Source organism: Ursus maritimus (genome assembly GCF_017311325.1).
Source record: "Ursus maritimus isolate PB19 chromosome X unlocalized genomic scaffold, ASM1731132v1 scaffold_X1, whole genome shotgun sequence".
NCBI lineage: Eukaryota > Metazoa > Chordata > Mammalia > Carnivora > Ursidae > Ursus > Ursus maritimus.
Genome location: NW_024423319.1, coordinates 82254081 through 82272226, shown reverse-complemented (window position 1 = coordinate 82272226; position 18146 = coordinate 82254081). Strand labels below are relative to the sequence as shown.

Genomic DNA, 18146 nt, shown 5'->3' with positions numbered 1-18146 from the left:
CTGCCAAGCCATTTTCTAAGAGTGGCTATACAATTTTGTATTTGTGCCAATAACATAGGAGAGACCCAGTTGTTCCACATCCTTATCAGTACTTGGTATTGTCAATACTTTCTCTTTTTGTCATTTAATAGGTATGTAATGGTATCTCTTGTGTTTATAATTTGCATTTCCGAAATGGCCAACAATGTAGTGCATCTTTTCATGTGCTGATTTCCCATCTATATATCCTCTTTGGTTTAGTGACCATGACTTTTTGCCAATTTATAAATTGGGTTGTGTTTCTTCTTGTTATTGAGTTTGGAGAGTTCTTTATATGTTCTGGGTAGAAGCCCTTTGTCAGATATATGATTTTCAAATATATTCTGTTTGTAGTTGTCTTTTTTTTTTACGTTAGTATTTTATTATCTTAAGGACATTGAAGACCCCTCATGAAAATTCAAACATCAGGTGGGATTTTATAATACACACATGCATCCTCAAAATCACAGCCTAATCTTTCCTATTCTTGTATAATCATAAGCCAGCCACCTTATCTTGGGCACTTTTAAGATACCTTGAACAAAGAATCAAGTCCTTTGCAGTTCTAAATTCAGAATATTAGGGAGCAATATGTTTGGCCTTGTAAAGAGGAGATTATATCAGTTCAAATTAATTATCTTATGATAGAAAGGCCTTAAAGATAAACTAATAGATTTTCAATTATTCAGGCCTGAGTTAGGTTTCTATTTCTATCCTTTAGTCTTATTAATGATTAGTTCTGTGGTTTAGGAATCACACTCCAAGGAATCCAGGAGTTCTACAGAGGATCCCCCAGAGGCTGTCTAAGAGATCAGCAATGCAGGGACAGAGATGATGACCCTCTGAGAGCCTCTCCTCTCTGGCTTCCAGCAGAGCAGCTGTTTTTTTATTATTAAGGTTGGCTGTATTTTTTGTTTAATAAACATTTGTATTTTGAAATGATTTTAGATTTACAGAACAATTGCAAAGATAATACAAAGAGTTCCCATATACTCTTCAGTCAGATTCACCTAATGTTAACATCTAATATAAACATGCTTACCTTTGTCATAACAAAAAAATTAACATTGGTGCTGTGCTTGGAGTACTGCTAACCAAACCATATACTTTATTTAGATTTTATTAATTTCTCCAGTAAGATTCTTTTTTTATGTTCATAAAAACATAAAAGCCAACATATAGTACATCATTAGTTTTTGATGTAGCGTTCAATGATTCATTAGTTCCGTATAACACTCAGAGCTCATCACAACACATGCCCTCCTTAATACCCATCACCCAGTTACCCCATTCCCCTACCCCCCTCCCTTCTGTAACCCTCAGTTTGTTTCCTGGAGTCCAGACCATAGGGGAAGGGAGGGAAGATTCCTTTTTTAAAAGATTTTATTTTTAAGTAATCTCTACCTGCAACATGGGGCTTGAACTCACAACCCCGAGATCAAGAGTCACACACTCTACTGACTGAGCCAGCCAGGTGCCCCTCCACTAATATTCTTCTAATGTTCCAGAATCCAATCCAGAAAACCACACTGCATTAGCTAAGATTTTCTTTTCATTCTTTTGACAGTGTCTTTCACAAAGCAAAAGTTTTAAATTTTGATGAAGACTGACATCAATTTTTTCTTATATGAATTGTGCTTTTAGTGTCATGCCTAAGAATTTGTGGACAAACTCAAGGTCTCTTAAGTTTTTTTTTCTTTAAGTTTTATAGTTTCATATTTTACATTTAGATATATGATCCATTTAGTATTAATTTTTGTGTATGATGTGAAGTTTAAGTAGAGGTTAATTTTTGTTGCATATGACTGTCCAATTGTCCCCATACTATTTATTAAAAATGCAGATTTTCCTTGCCTTACAACGGGGTTATGTCCCAAAAAAACCATCAAAAGTTGAAAATATTGTAAGTTGAAAATGCTTCTAATAAACCTAACCTACCAAACAGCATAGCTTAGCCCAGCCTTAAACAGGCTCAGAACACTTATATTAGCCTGCAGTTGGGCAAAGTCATCTAACACAAAGCCTATTTTACTTTTTAAGATTTTATTTATTTATTTGACAGAGAGAGAGGACACAAGCAGGCAGAGAGGCAGGCAGAGGGAAAGGGAGAAATAGGCTCAGCGCTGAGTGGAGAGCCTGATGTGGGGCTCAATCCCAGGACCCTGGGAACATGACCTGAGCTGAAGGCAGATGCTTAACTGACTGAGCCACCCAGGCGCCCCACAAAGCCTATTAGATAATAAAGTGTTGAATATCGCATCTAATATATTGAATACTGTACTGAAAGTGAAAAACAGAATGGTTGTATGGGTACAGAATGGTTGGAAGTGTATTGGTTCCTCTTAATTGCATGGTTGACTGGGAGCTGTGGCTTGTTGGGGCTGCCCAGCATTACGAGTATTATACTACATATAGTTAACCTGGGAAAAGATCAAAATTCAAAATTCAAGGTACCATTTCTGCTGAAAGTGTATTGCTTTTACATCACTGTAAACCTGAAAAATTTTAAGTCAAACCACTGTAAGTAGGGATCATTTGTGCTCCCCTTTATCCATTGACTTGATTTTGCACCTTTGTCAAAAACACAATTGTCGGGGCGCCTGGGTAGCGCAGTCGTTAAGCGTCTGCCTTCGGCTCAGGGCGTGATCCTGGCGTTTTGGGATCGAGTCCCACATCGGGCTCCTCGGCTGGGAGCCTGCTTCTTCCTCTCCCTCTCCCCTGCTGTGTTCCCTCTCTCGCTGGCTGTCTCTATCTCTGTCAAATAAATAAATAAAATTAAAAAAAAACCACAATTGTCCATATTTGTGTGGGCCAATTTCTGGACTCTATTCTATCCCATTCATCTATGTGTCTTGATTACTGTCACTTTATAATAATTCTCAAAATCAGGTAGTTTAGCACCCAGATCTCAGTTTCTAAATATCATTTCTCAATAAAGGTACCAGGAATCCTGGAGAAATGGCTGATTCTAGGGCAGAAGATGAACCTGTACAATCTTGTAGTGCCAGAAAGTAAGGGGAAGCTAAAAAACAAAAACAAAAACAAAACAAACAAATAAGATGAAGGCCATGTCAAAAGTACACAGGAGCCAATCTGAGAGAAGTAGGTTCCAATGGCCAAACTGCAACAATTTGAGCCACAAAATACAAAACAATTGTATTGGAATACAACCTAAGAAATAAAATAAATATCCATGTATACATACTGATATAAATAAATGATTGAATAAATAAATGGGGGAGAAGGGACAAATCTTCCTTAGAGAAGAATTTCAAATAATAAATGTAGAAGGAATGAACAAAACAGAAAATCACTAAAACCACTATTAGAACAGCATAGCAATAGTTTTTCTAGGCAAGTTCCCTGGATTCATATTAAAATCAAAGGCCTAAACTTTAAGGAGAAAAAATATATTTGCATGGTCTCAATGTATTTTTCTCCAAATATTTGCTAGTTACTATAGAGATTTTAACATATATCCATAAATTCTTCTATATTCTTTTCTCCAGGAGGTAAAGCTTTACTCTCTTCTTGGGTGTGGGCTGGACTTAGTAATGCACTTCTAACGAAGACTATGGAAAGGGAAAAACAGTCATTTTATAGTGGAGAAATCTGATGGATACCACCTAAACCATGTGATCAAGGTTAATATCACCAGTAACAAGTCATATTTATATAACATACCCTCAGATATAATGTAACAGGAAGCCATTTCGCCTGAATGGTATCCTTCCCCAAAAGTCATGAACTTAGTTCAATCACAAGAGAATATCAAACCCAAATTGAGTCTAAAAATGACCTGACAAGTACTCTTCAAAATAAGGTAGTGTGGATTCCTTCAACTTTCTTCTTTTTCAACATCATTTTTGCTATTCCAATTCTTTTGCCCATTTTTAAAGATTTTGTTTATTTATTTGACAAAGAGAGAGAGCACAAGCAAGGGGAGCAAGAGCGGGAGAAACAGGCTCCCCACTGAGCAGGAAGCCCGATGAGGGACTTGATTCCAGGACTCTGGGATCATGACCTGAGCCCAAGGCAGACACTTAACTGACTGAGCCACTCAGGCACCCCTCTTTTGCCTTTTTAAAATAAATTTTAAAACCAGCTTCTCTATATGTACAAAATATTCTTGCTAGGATTTTGATCAGTATTGTGTTAAATCTACGTTTCAATATGGAGATAGTGATATCTTGACTATGTCTGGTTTTCAAAACTATGAACATAGTGTGTGTTTATTTAGGCCTTTTTTGATTTCTTTATTCAGTATCTTGTAGGTTTTTTTTAAAGATTTTATTTATTTATTTGATAGAGAGATAGCCAGCCAGCGAGAGAGGGAACGCGAGCAGGGGGAGTGGGAGAGGAAGAAGCAGGCTCCTAGCGGAGCATGGAGCCTGATGCACGGATCGATCCCAGGACCCTGGGATCACGCCCTGAGCCGAAGGCAGACGCTTAACGACCAAGCCACCCAGGAGCCCCAGTATCTTATAGTTTTCAACATACAGGTCTTGTTTTTTTTTAATTTAAATTCAATTAGCCAACATATAGTACATCATTAGTTCTAGATGTAGTGTTCAATCATTCATCAGTTGTGTATTATACCCAGTGCTCATCACATCACGTGCCCTCCTTAATGCTCATCACCCAGTTGCCCCATCCCCCCACCCACCTCCCCTTCCGCAACCCTCAGTTTGTTTCCCAGAGTCAAGAGTCTCTTATGGTTTGTCTCCCTCTCTGATTTCTTCCCATTCAGTTTTCCTTCCAACATACAGATCTTTTATGTATTTTGTGAGATTCAGATCTAAGTGTGTCAATATTCTGAATGATTGTAAATACTTAAAAAGTAATTTGGGTTTCCAATTTACACTCCTCATGTATAAAAATTCAACTGCTTTTTGTGTGTTGCTCTTTTATATTGTGGCCTAAACTCACTTATTCTAAGAAGTTTGTTTTGTTTTGTTTTTGTTTGGTTGGTTTTTTTTTTCCTGATTCCTTAGGATTCCTATGTAGACGATCATGTTGTCTGCAAATAGGGTGATTTTTATTTTTATTTTTTCCTTTCCAATCTGAATGCCTTTTCTTTCTCATTCTTGCCTTATTATGCTGGTTAAGATTTTCAGCATGTTGTTGAATAGAAATGGTGAGAATGGAAATCGTTGCCTCATTCCTGATCTTTGAAGAAAGGCACTCAGTCTCTCAACATCAAATATGATGTTAGCTGTAGGTTTTTACATATACCCTTTACCAACTTCAGGAAATTTCCTTCTAGTCCTAGTTTACTGAAGGTTTTTTTTTTTTAATCATGAACGGATGTTATATTTTGTCCAATGCTCATTCTGTGTCAATTGACATGATCACATGGTTTTTTTCTTTAGACCATTAATATGGAGGATTAAATTGATTGTCCTTTGGTGTGGGGGGGCTCTAAATACTCTTTATTTATTTATTTTTAAAGATTTTATTTATTTGAGAGAGAGCATGAGCAAGAGGAGGGACAGAGGGGGAAGTGGCCTCCCCACTGAGCAGGGAGCCAGATGCAGGGCTTGATCCCAGGACTTCGGATCATGACCTGAGCTGAAGGCAGACACTTTACAAACTGAGCCAAACAGGTGCCCCTTTTCTGAAGTTTTTATTTAAATTCCAGTTAGTTAACATACCAGTGTAATATTAGTTTCAGGTGTACAATATAGTGATTCAACACCTCCATACAACACCTGGTGCTCATCACAACAAGTGCACTCCTTAATCCACATCATCTATTTCACCCATCTGCCAACACCCACACCTCTGGTAAACATCAGTTTGTTCTCTATAGTTAAGTGTTTGTTTCTTGGTTTGCCTCTCTCTCTTTTCTTTCCCTTGCTTGTTTGTTTTGTTTTTTAAATTCCACATGAGTGAAATCATATGGCATTTATCTTTCTCTGACTGACTTACTTCACTTATAATACTCTCTAGCTCCATCCATGTCATTACTAATGGCAAAATTTCACTCCTTTATACGGCTGAGTAATATTCCATTGTGTATATATACGACATCCTTTTTAAAAAAATATTTTATTTACCTATTTATTTGACAGAGAGAGAGAGAGTACAAGCAGGAAGAGCAGTAGAGGGAGAGGGAGAAGCAGGCTCCCTGCTGAGCAGGGAGCGCAATGCGGGGCTCAATCCCAGGACCGTGAGATCATGACCTGAGCTGAAGGCAGAAGCTTAACCGACTGAGCCACCCAGGTGCCCCTATATACCTTATCTTCTTTACCCATTCATCTATTGAGGACACTTGCGCAGCTTCCATACTTTGGCTATTGTAAATAATGCTGCAATAAATATAAGGCTGCATATATCTTTTCAAATTAGTGTTTTAGTATTCTTTGGATAAAGGCCCAGTAGTGGAATTGCTGGATCTTATGGTATTTCTATTTTTAATTTTTTGAGAAACCTCCATACTCTTTGCCAGAGTGGCTGCACAAATTTGCATTCCCACCAACTGCAAGAGGGTCCCTTTTTCTCCACATCTTCGCCAACACCTGTTGTTTCTTGTGTTGTTGATTTTAGCCATTCTGACACCTATGAGGTGATATCTCATTGTAGATTTGATTTGTATTTCCCTGATGTGCAGTGATGTTGAGCATCTTTTTACGTGTTGGCCATCTGGATGTCCTCTATGAAGAAATGTCTGTTCATGCCTTCTGCCCATTTTTAATTGGATTATTTGTTTCTGGGATGTTCAGTTTTATACGTTCCTTATATATTTTGGTTACTAACGCTTTATCAGATATGTCATTTGTAAATATCTTCTCCCATTCTGTAGGTTGCCTTTTAGTTTTGCTGACTGTTTCCGTCCCTGTGCCGAAGCTTTTTATTTGGATGAAGTCCAAATAGTTTATTTTTGCTTTTCTTTCCCTTACATCAGGGGACCTATGTAGAAAAAAGTTGCTACAGCTGACGTCAAAGAAGTTATTGCCTATGCTGTCTTCTAGGATTTTTATGCTTTCAGGTCTCATGTTTAGGTACTTAGTACATTTTGAATTTATTTTTGTGTATGGTGTAAGAAAGTGGTCAGAGAAATCCATAGTTATAGTCTGAGATTTTAATATCTCTTTTTAAAAAAGATTTTATTTATTCATTTGACACAGAGAGAGAGAGAGAGAGAAAGAGAGAGAGAGCACACAAGCAGGGGAAGTAGCAGAGGGAGAGGGAGAAGAAGACTCCTCACTGAGCAGGGAGCCTGACATGGGGCTCGATCCCAGGACCTCAGGGTCATGACCTGAGCCGAAGGCAGACACTTAACCAACTGAGCCACCCAGGTGCCCCAATATCTCTTTCTTAATCATTGACAGAATATGTAAGCAGAAAATCAGCAAGGATACAGTAGACAATTTGAAAGATCCAGAATACCAAGGCTCACTTAAGAAGAAACAGATAACCTGAATAACCCTTCATCTATGAAAGCAATTGAAATTTTAGTGAAAAAAATGTTCCCACAAAGAAAACTCCAAGCCCAAATGGCATCACTGGAGAATTATAACAAATATTTGAGGAATAAATAATAGCAATTCTATACAAACTCTTCCAAAATATTGACGAGGAAAGAATACTTTCCTACTCATTCTGAGGCCAGAATTTCCTTGATTCCAAAACCAGATAAAGACAATAGAAAACTACAGATCGATATGCCTCGTAAATATATATAGAAAAATTCTAAACAAGATTTTAACATATTAACCCCAACAATATGTTAAAAAGATAATACATCATGACTGAATAGAATTTATCTCAATAATACAGGGCTGGTTTAATATTTGAAAATTGATCAATGAAATTCACCATATTAATAAACCAAAAGAGAAAAAGCCCATAAGATTGTTTTAACAGATGCAGAATATTGACTGCATTTGCCCTAATATCAAGAAGAAGACAAAGATGTCCACTCTTACCACTTGTATTCAATATTGTACTCGAAGTTCTAAGCAGTGTAATCAGGTAAAATAAGGAAATAAAATGCATTCAGATTGGAAATGAATAAGTAAAACTGTCGATTCACAGATGACACAATCATTTTCATAGAATATGTGATGGAATCTAATTAAAAGCTACTAAAATCAATAAGTGAGTCTAGCAAAGTTGCAGGATTCAAGCTCAATATGAAGAAATCAGTTTTATTTCCATATACTAGCAACGATAAAAAATTGAAATAAAATCCAATGCAATTTACAGTACAATAAAACATACGAAATACATAGGAATAAATCTGACAAAGGAAGTGAAAGATATGTACACTGAAAACTACAAAACACTGCTGTGAGAAATCAAGACCTAAGTAAATAGAGGGATATATCTTGTTCATGGGTCTGAAGACTCCAAATGGTTAAGGTGTCAATTCTCCCCCAAATTGATCTATAAATTTAATGCATTTTCTTTTTTTTAATAATATTTTTTTATTATGTTAGTCACCATACAGTACATCCCTGGTTTTTGATGTAAAGTTCGATGATTCATTAGTTGTGTATAATGCATTTTCAATCAAAATCCCAGCAGTATTTTTTGTAGAAATTGACAAGCTGATTCTAAATTTCATATGGAAATGCAAAGGACCTAGATTAACTAGGACAAGATTTCAAGAATTATTATAAAACTATAGCACAATAGTATGGTGTTGCCATAAAGATGGATAAATGGAACAAAGCAGAGAGTCCAGAAATAAACCCATGCATATATGGACAACTGATTTTTGGCAAAGGCATACAGGCATTAGAGCCAGCAAAGGCCAGCCTGACTGAGGTACCTTCACCAGTTATCTGACTACCAAGGAATATGTACATAAGTGGAAACTCATCCAAGAGAGAAAAGTCCAGAGCCTGAACACTATCGATGAAGACTGAAAGCACTATTATAAATTGGAGATTGGTTGGCACAGAAAGGGAACTCTGGAAGCTTCTGTATAAGGAGGAGAGAAAAAAGGGCAGTTTCTCCAAGTGATGGAGCTGCCAAGAGCAACAAAACCTTCCTTCCTCTCCATTGCTTCAGGTGACCACCCAGAAATGCCTACACTACGTATCAGCTATCTGAATACATGTGAGTGTGTATGCAACTACTAAATGTGCGTGGGTAGTACCTGGAGTTTACAGATTGTGGGAGTCAAAGTTTAAAATGAATTGACATCTTTGTCAATCAGATTTACGGAACTCTCCTTTGCAATCATGAAAACTTCCTTCATGTTTAGCAGGCAATGATTTAAAAAAATTACCTCACAGAATATTTATATTCTCAATCTACTCACGCACTTATTGTACTCCACTGTTGGTCAAGGACCCAAAAGAAAAGATCCCCCTCTCACCCACAGCCCGAATCTCTAGCCTCAGTGGCCTCTGCAGCAGTTTCCAAGCATGTTAGGACCTACCAGCTTCCATGACTTAGCTCATGATGTTACTTGTGCCAGTGCTGCATCCAGCACATATGGGTACTTACACCACATCACCTCTTGTGGATGATGGTCATGGGGTTGCTAAGCTTCTTGAGCTAAAGGATTCAAGGGAACTAGCAGATCCATGAGGCAGCACAATGTAAAGAAAGGAGCAAAGGCAGTGCAATCAGATGGGTTTAATTCCTGGAATACCTTGCCAGAGGGTGTGATGTCAGGCAAGTTGTAAATACTCTTAAGCCCCTATTTCTTCATGTAGAATTTTTTTCCTAAAGAGATCATTAAGTAGGCAGGCAATAATTCATGAGGATGTTTGCTGCAGCGTGATGATAATCTAGAACAAACGTGTAAGACATATATATGGAAATATATGCATTAAAATGACAAAGAGAAGAGAGTTTTTTTTTTTAATGAGACAGAGGAGGGGGAGGGGTGGAAGAAAGGGAGAGAGAATCTTTTTTTTTTTATAAAGATTTTATTTATTTATTTGACAGAGAGACAGCCAGCGAGAGAGGGAACATAAGCAGGGGGAGTGGGAGAGGAAGAAGCAGGCTCATAGCGGAGGAGCCTGATGTGGGGCTCGATCCCAGAACGCCGGGATCACGCCCTGAGCCGAAGGCAGATGCTTAACCGCTGTGCCACCCAGGCGCCCCAGAAAGGGAGAGAGAATCTTAAGCAGGCTCCACACCTAGTGTGGAGCCAACATGGGGCTTGATTTCACCATCGGAGTTCACGACCTGAGCCGAAATCAAGTGTTGGACACTTAACTGACTGAGCCACCAGGCACCCCAGAAGAGAGGTTTTTAATGAATGTCTGGAATCCCAGGGTTGTTTCTCAATTCTCCCCTTTCTGACTTTATGGATTTTGTACTATGAGCAGGAATTACTTGAGTAATAATGTTCAACTTTATTATTAAGAATGCAAATTCAGGTACTTGCATGGTACCATTTTCTCCCATCAAAATAGCAGAGAAAGAACTAATGTTACACCCAGCAATTGCAAGGGTGGAAGAAAACCGGCCTTCTTGGGGCACTTAGGTGGCTGGGTCAGTTAAGCGTCTGCCTGCAGCTCAGGTCATGATCCCAGGGTCCTGGGATAGAGCCCTGAGTCGGGCTGCCTGCTCAGCAGGGAGTTGGCTTCTCCCTCTCCTTCTGCCCCTCCCCCAACTTCTCTCTCTCTCTCTCTCTCAAATAAATTAAAAAAATCTTTTAAGAAAAGAAAGAAAACGGGGGCTCAGTCAGTTAAGCGTCTGCCTTCAGCTCTGGTCATGATTCCAGGGTCCTCGGATCGAGCCCCGCATCAGGCTCCCTGCTTGGCAGGAGGCCTGCTTCTCCCTCTCCCACTCCCCCTGCTTGTGTTCCCTCTCTTGCTGTCTCTCTCTGTCAAATAAATAAATAAAATTAAAAAAAAAAGAGAAAGAAAACAGGCCTTGTTATACATAAGCTGGAGTGTAAAATGGTTTCTCATATCTTTGAGTCATCTAGCAATACAAATTAAAAGCACTTAAAGCCCCCACTTTCCTTTCATCCAGCAATTCAGTTTTCAGGAATACATTCTAATATCAGCAAAGTATGCTACAGCACAAGAATAAGATGTTCATTCCTATTTTTCTCGTAATAGCAAAAGATGAGGAATAATCAACATAAAACACACACATAGACACACATGTGTCTGTTTAAAATAGACTCATACTATAGTGTTCTATGCCTTTTTGGTATTGTTTAATTAATGGACATCAATATGTACCAATATGTTAATTTATTTAATTCTTCAATGGCTGCAAAACTTCCATTGTCTAGTTTTACTGCAATTCCTCTGAGCAAATACATTACTGAACACACAGACCCTTTCTGCATTCTTACAACTTGTGTATATACCGCAGTCTACTTGGATGAATACACCTTTAGAATGAATCCCCAAAGGCAGATTGCTGGGAAAGAACACTTAGTGCATTACTAATTGAGAGATACTGAGAGTGTCAGGAGTTTATCCTGAACCTCTGAACCTGCTTCCTCTCCCTCATCTAAAGGGGTGGGGATGGGTTACACGAGCTGTTGGGGCTCAACACAGACACAACTCATACACCCTAGCTGTACCCTCTATTTCTTTCTCTCTCCAAGGCTAGCTGCTGGGATTTCTCCCTACTGCACAAGAGGGCGGTAGTTGTGAGCAGTAACGCCCAGGTCTGGTCCATACTCAGACCCATAGGGGCAGGACCTAGGCCAGAAGACGAGGAGACAGGGAAGAACAGAGTACTCCCCACCACCATCATCTCCCTCTGAAGCACACACTTGTAGTCAGTATGTGACCCCGAATCTTCCCCTCCTGCAGGTATTGGAAACAGGCTGGGTCATCACCCACTCCCAGTACAGTCACAGCTGCCACCTCACCACGGCTTTACCATGGCCTTGTGTCTGTACATCCCGCTCATAGCTGACCCAGGTAGCACATATCACATTTCTCCCACTGGGTTTTTGGACAGTCTGTAAAGGGCTCACCCTTGGCCCATGTACCACCTGGGCATTGGCCTGGGATTGGACCTTGATACCTGTTCCACTCCAGACTGGGCCCAGTCGCTAGTCCCCATTCTTGATTATCACCTCCAACAATGGTAAATGGGTGGACAAAAAGTCTCTTTTCCCTCTGCTGTGGTGAGGGCGGGGAGGGACAGGAATGGCAGAAAGGGAGGCCTTGTGGCTCCCCTCAGTGGTCCTAGCAACAATGCTATTACTTCCAGGTGTTAATTCTACCCAGAGTTAGATGACCTCATGCTGGGATTTAAATAATAATGACATGACAGTGGGACTGGGCAATTCTTAGTGACTGAATTATTTGTAAGGAGCAGATTTTACTTGTGCCATAAAACAAATAAAATGAAATGATATCTACAATCTTCACAATGATACAGACAAGGGCTTGGGAGTACCTGATTGTCCTTGGTCGGAGTGGTTGCTCTGCATAGTGCTGTCCGAGTATGAGGTTACCCGGAAGCCTTGCAGCACTGGGCAAATTGGATTTTTTTTCCCAGGTTAGACTCCAAGCTCTCACATAGACAGGATCCCATCTTCCCAGAGTCCTGAAGAAACTTGATCCTACCCAGAGAACACAGTGGCTGCCAATAGACAAAGCACCAAGGTCAGGGAGACAGCTGGGCCCCAGATAGCCTTTCCAAGAGATAACAGGAAATGACCAAGAGCCAATAAAAGAGCTTACCTGAGGAGAAACATGAGACTGAGGTCAGATCCCACAGTTCATGCTGATTAAAGAGTATGAGACCTCAGTCCTTCTCAATAAATCTTTTATTTCATACACATGAAGATCTGAGTTGTAGGAACAGCTCCTGATTAGATATTAAAAGTGGTTGTCCCTAATTCGTGAGATCAAGGAATAATTATATATTCTTTATACTTGGCTCTAAATTGACTCTAGATCTTGTCTGTATGAGACAGGGAGGGTGAGAGGAAGGGAGAGAAGGAAGAAGAGAGGGAGGGATTTCACAATTCTACTTCTGCCACAGGGGATCTTTCTAACTCTCAAAGAACGTGTGCTTCTCTAAAGGTAACCTGTGGGGTCTGGCAATGAAAGACAGAAAGGGTTTTTGGTGGGGGGTGGAGATAGGGAAGTGCAGGGCAAACTCCTTTCCGTCTTGTAGGTATCCACCTACCTTTGTTTGCCGGAAGCAGGAGCAGTGGGCTGCTGTCCTCCTCCTCCCTTCGCCTCCCCTCCCTCTTTCCCTGACAGTGGAAGACCAGACCACCTAGGTGATGGTGAAGCCTTTGGAGGTTTACCAGATGCAGGAAACCTACAACCCTGAGGACTACATTTTATCTGCTGTGTTACCCGCGGAGTACCATGTGTCTTTGGAGCCCTGGAACATGCTGGCTTCAGGAAAACAGTGTATTTGCTGTCTGAGAGGAGGAGGGGGTGAACTTTTCCAAAGCCTCTCTCTTCTTTTGGGATCATGCTACACATACTCAACGCTACATAACCAGCTGTTTCAAGTTAATAACTCACTGTGAGCAGCACCAGTATGACAGCAAATATTATTCAGTATTGGTTTTGATGGGCGGCCACATTTCATTTTCAAATGTGCTGCAGTTTATTTATATAGCAAGTCCATGACCGTTCTTTTATAAATTAAGCTGCTTTGGAAGTCCCATGTATCTAAATCTTTGTTCACATCCAAGACAGTTTCTGTAACATAAAATTTTATTTTTTTTAAAGATTTTATTTATTTATTTGAGAGAGAGAGAGAGAGTGAAAGAGAGATTATGAGCAGGGGGGGGTGGGGTAGAGGGAGAAGCAGACTCCCAACTGAGCCGGGAGCCTGATGCAGGATTTCATCCCAGAACCCTGGGATCATGACCTGAGAGGAAGGCAGACGCCTAACGGACTGAGCCAACCAGGTGCCCTCACATAAAATTTTAGAGGTAGAAGTGCTGGGTTACAGGGTGTGTACAAGTTTTAAAGCTTATATATTCAGATTTATCAATTCTTTTCTTTACATTTTCTGGATTCCTCTCATGCTTAAAATGGCTTTGCACACTTTCAGAGCCTAAAAGCTTTCACACATCCCTGGGGAGACTAAAGATTCTCTTGAGGGACCCTGGGACAGTGGCACTGAGGAGAAAATCTGGAGGGTCAGTTGGCAGGTGAAATGCAGGGCTGGGAACAGTCCTAGACACACTAAAATATTTTGGGGGTGGAGAAGGGAAGGACGAGTCTTCCAGGGCTTGTAAACAATGCCCTGCTCCAGGCGGGGCAGAATCTCTACTTGGTTGGGGAAGGTTGGATCCACAGCCTACGTGACACACACATCACCGTGCATACCCACAGGTGTTATTACACATACCTCCAAAGTGTGGGGTTGGCTGGTGAAGCTGACTCCGCAGAGGTTGTGTTTAGGTGGCAACGGAAGATAGATACCATTTTCATTCCCTTTCTGATTCTCCAGTAGGCTCTCTGCTGTCTCTCGGCAAGCGTAAATGTGAATAGGTGTGAATGAATGAGTGTGAGGGGGAGCCAGCAAGACTCAGATGGACCAAGGCAGCGAGAGCTGTAGTTTCTGAGAAGGAAGTTCCTCCAGGTTGTCATCTTTCTTATCAACGGTCCTGTGGCTGCCACGGCCCTCGTTGTGGCGGAGCCAGGACAAGGGAGGACGGTGGGTTGCAAAGGGGTCAGATGAAGTTGGGGTGAGTCTTGGGGATGTTATTTGAGATATCTGGGTGCCACAGGCACGGGGTACTGCCGACAAATGGCAGATCCAGGAATCCTCAGTGGGGTCCCGGAGGAAGGGATGAGAAAGCCCCACCCACACAGCACGTGCAGGATGCAGTGCGCATGCCCAGTGCCCAGCATTTTCCCATCAGCCATTGGTGTGGGGGCGTGTCCAACGTGTTTGGGTGCAGTGCCGTGCCCGTCGCATCTTACTGTCTGGATTATTTCTTGCTAACACTCAATAGGTAGGTCTCCAGATCAGTCTGTGTAGAAGTTTAAATGTGAGTGTGAGGAGGGAGCCAGTGGGCTTTGGGGGGTCCGGATGGTGTAGTTCCTGGCCTCCGAGGCGAAAAGCCCCCGAGGTCTTTGTTCTCACAGACGTTGCCGCCGCCATGGCTCTCGTCATGGTGGAGAGCAAGTGAGGATGGTGGGCTGTGGAGGGGAGGGGGTCCTATGAAGATGGGGCAGAGCTTGGGTCATCATTTTATGTATCTGGGTCCTGGAGGCACCAGAACTGAAAGAAGGCAGATTTGGGGATTTTCGGTGCGGCCCTGGGTGGGGGGAGGGGAAGCTGTGCAACGTGGCGTGTGCTGAGGCTGTGCGCATGCCCAGTGCTGCGCGCCTTCCCATCAGCCATTGATGTGGGACATGTGCAAAAAGCCCTGGGTACAGAGCTGTGTAGGCCACGTTTTTCTGCCTGGATTCTTTCTCACTGAAACTTGATCATTCCCCCAGGAGTTTAAGTGTGAGTGAGTGAGGAAAGCGGGCTTCAGGCAGATAAGGGTGGTATAGTTCCTTGTCTGTGAGGAGGAAGGTTCTTGAGGTAATCACCTTTCTCTTCATACATCTTGTGGTTGCCGTGGTTTTTGTCTTTGTTGGGGGGGGGCTGAGACAAAGGATGGTGGGCAGGTGGGGGGGGATCAGATGAAGATGGGGCAAATCTTGGTGATGTTATTTGAGGTATCTGGGTCTTGTAGGCACCGGGAACTGCCGGTAGAGGGCAGATTCGGGAATTTTCGGTGAGGCCTCAGTGAGGGGGCAGGAAAGCCCTTCCCTACGGCTCTTGTAGGATGCAGTGCACATGCTCAGCGCCCAGCACTTTCTCCTTGGTGGTTGGTGTGGGGGCGTGTGCAACGCGTTCCGGGTGCTGAGCTGAGCAGGTCCAGTCTTACCCTGGGGATTTTTTGTCACTGAGACTCAATCAGTAGGTCCACAGATTAGTCTGCCCAGGGGTTCAAGTTTGAGTGAGCGTGAGGAGGGTGCTGTCTGTCTTTAGGTGTGTAGGGGCAGTGTGGTTCCTGGTCTCTGGGGAGTAAGTTCCTTGAGGTCCTCATCCTCCTCACAGGTATGGCCACCATGGCCCTTGTGGTGGTGGGGCTGGGAAAGGGAGGATGATGGGCTGTGGATGCGAGGGTGCCAGATGAAGATGGGGGCTGTCTAAGGGGTGCTATTGGAGGCTTCTGAGTCCTGGAGGTATCTGAAACTGCTGACACAGTGCGAAATTGAGAATGGTCAGTGGTGAGGTGGACAGGGCTGTATATTACAAAATTTCTTCATAGTGGGGGGTCCAATTGTGAAACTAAATCTCTTTAGGAAAGTTGTAGGTCTTTTTTCAAGTACTAGAAGGTCCCTTGTCTACCGAATTGCTGTGAAACAAAGGTTTTGTAGACAGCCGAATTGATGTGATTGGAAAATAGGCAGTTGTTATTAATTCAAGATTTATATTGGAAATCTCAACAAATGTAAAAAAAGAATTTATAATCAGTAGGTGGCCATGAAGATAGTCCAGTATAATTATTGTTTTATTACAGTGTTCAGTTAACAATTTTCTACTTTCAGTGAGAAATATGAGTGCTCGAGTAAGATCAAGATCTAGAGGAAAGGGAGATGGAAAAAAGCCTTCTAAGCTGGATGAACCTGGGGTTGTGAGTGCTTTAACTTCTTACTTCCATTGGCAGAAATAATTTTTTATGAAAAACCATTGAAAAAGTTGTTGAACCAATATAGATTTATTGTTTAAAGGACTTTCTTGCTGAACATGGGTGAAAAATTAATCCCACAAGAGACTGAGCAAAAAGACTTATATTCTGTTGTTGCCTGGATATGTAAATTGAGACTTTCCTATTGTACTTATTAATAAACAAATAACATCTCAGAAAAGATTAAAAAGGTTTCTAGAATTATTGGTCCTTGCAGATAATTCCTTTCTTAGAATATTTTCTGTATAGAAAGAGTAATTTTATTGAATACTTACAGAGAAGAGCATGGGAAAAATTCAGATTTGTGGTTAATTACCTCCGTGTAGTATGTATATTTGTGCCTTCTATCATTATGGTATTAATATCCATACCCTTTATTTGCACCTGCCCTCTCCCAAGGCTAAGCAACCAGGTAAAAAAACACCACAACGAAAGGAACCACCAACTGAGGACCCAGATATTGAGACTGGACGAGAGAGAAGGAGCCGTGTGGTTCAAGGTGAAGAGGGGATGGAGAAACATGCTGTATTTCATTTATGAGGTTATGTTAGTAATAGAGATAGATAAAGGGTTCCCTGAAAATTGGCTGGAAACCTGTTTGGTAACGGGAAGGTGTAGTTGCAGCTGACTACAGTCCCTCTCTGGTAAGTTTTTCTTTCAGCACTTTACCATCCCATTTTTTAGATTATTTGGCATGCTTGGAAAGTAACAATTCTTGCCAAGGCTCTATATTAGCAAATCAAGGAAAACAACAGTAAATTTAGATAGAATTTACACTACATCCCTAGTTAAATCTGGCCTTTTTTGAATGCTGTTTTCTGGGCTGCTTAAGTCGTTGCATCAAACATTTAAGCAGACCTAGATATATTTTTGTTAGTTCTTAGATTGTAATTTTTGAAAATCATAGAGAAACAAAAATGTGAAATCCTTTCTAGTTGCTGTTAAAGTCTTCAATATTTTTGTTTTCCTGAACCATAATCTAGTTGTCACATACTCTTTTTTAAATTGATTTACTTTAGAGAGGGGCACGTGCGTGAGTGGGGGGAGGGGAAGAGGGGGAAGAGGGGAAGAGAGAATCTCAAGCAGATTCCCTGCTGAGTGCAGAGCCCGATGTGGGGCTTGATCCCACGACCCTGAGATCATGGCCCAAGCTAAAACCAAGAGTCGGATGCTCAACTGACTGAGCCACCCAGGTGCCCCTAGTTATCACATACTCTTTTTTTTTAACTTTTTACCTAGAAAAGATTTAAAGTTTACAGAAAAGTTGTAAGAAAATACAGTGTATTCTAGGGGATGCCTGGGTGACTCAGTTGTTAAGCATCTGCCTTCGGCTCAGGGCATGATCCCAGAGTTCTGGGATTGAGCCCTGCATCAGGCTCCTCCGCTGGGAGCCTGCATCTTCCTCTCCCACTCCCCCTGCTTGTGTTCCCTCTCTCGCTGGCTGTCTCTCTCTGTCAAATAAATAAATAAATAAATAAGTAAAATGTTTTTTTAAAAAAAGAAAATACAGTGTATT

General features: G+C 41.3%; 1 protein-coding gene across 2 annotated transcripts in view; it reads left to right on the top strand.

Annotated features, from left to right (window-relative positions):
* Positions 1–18146, top strand: part of PAGE4 (PAGE family member 4) — a 39139-nt gene that overhangs the window by 18680 nt on the left and 2313 nt on the right. The window contains exons 1-3 of one of the 2 annotated variants that reach the window (XM_040631592.1): positions 14831–14896; positions 16491–16576; positions 17030–17129. In XM_040631592.1, the coding sequence (XP_040487526.1) occupies positions 16499–16576; positions 17030–17129 (178 nt within the window). In that variant the 5' untranslated portion in view covers positions 14831–14896; positions 16491–16498. Of the gene's footprint in view, positions 1–14830; positions 14897–16490; positions 16577–17029; positions 17130–18146 lie in introns of those variants that run through there. The other variant, XM_040631588.1, reaches the window with a different exon arrangement.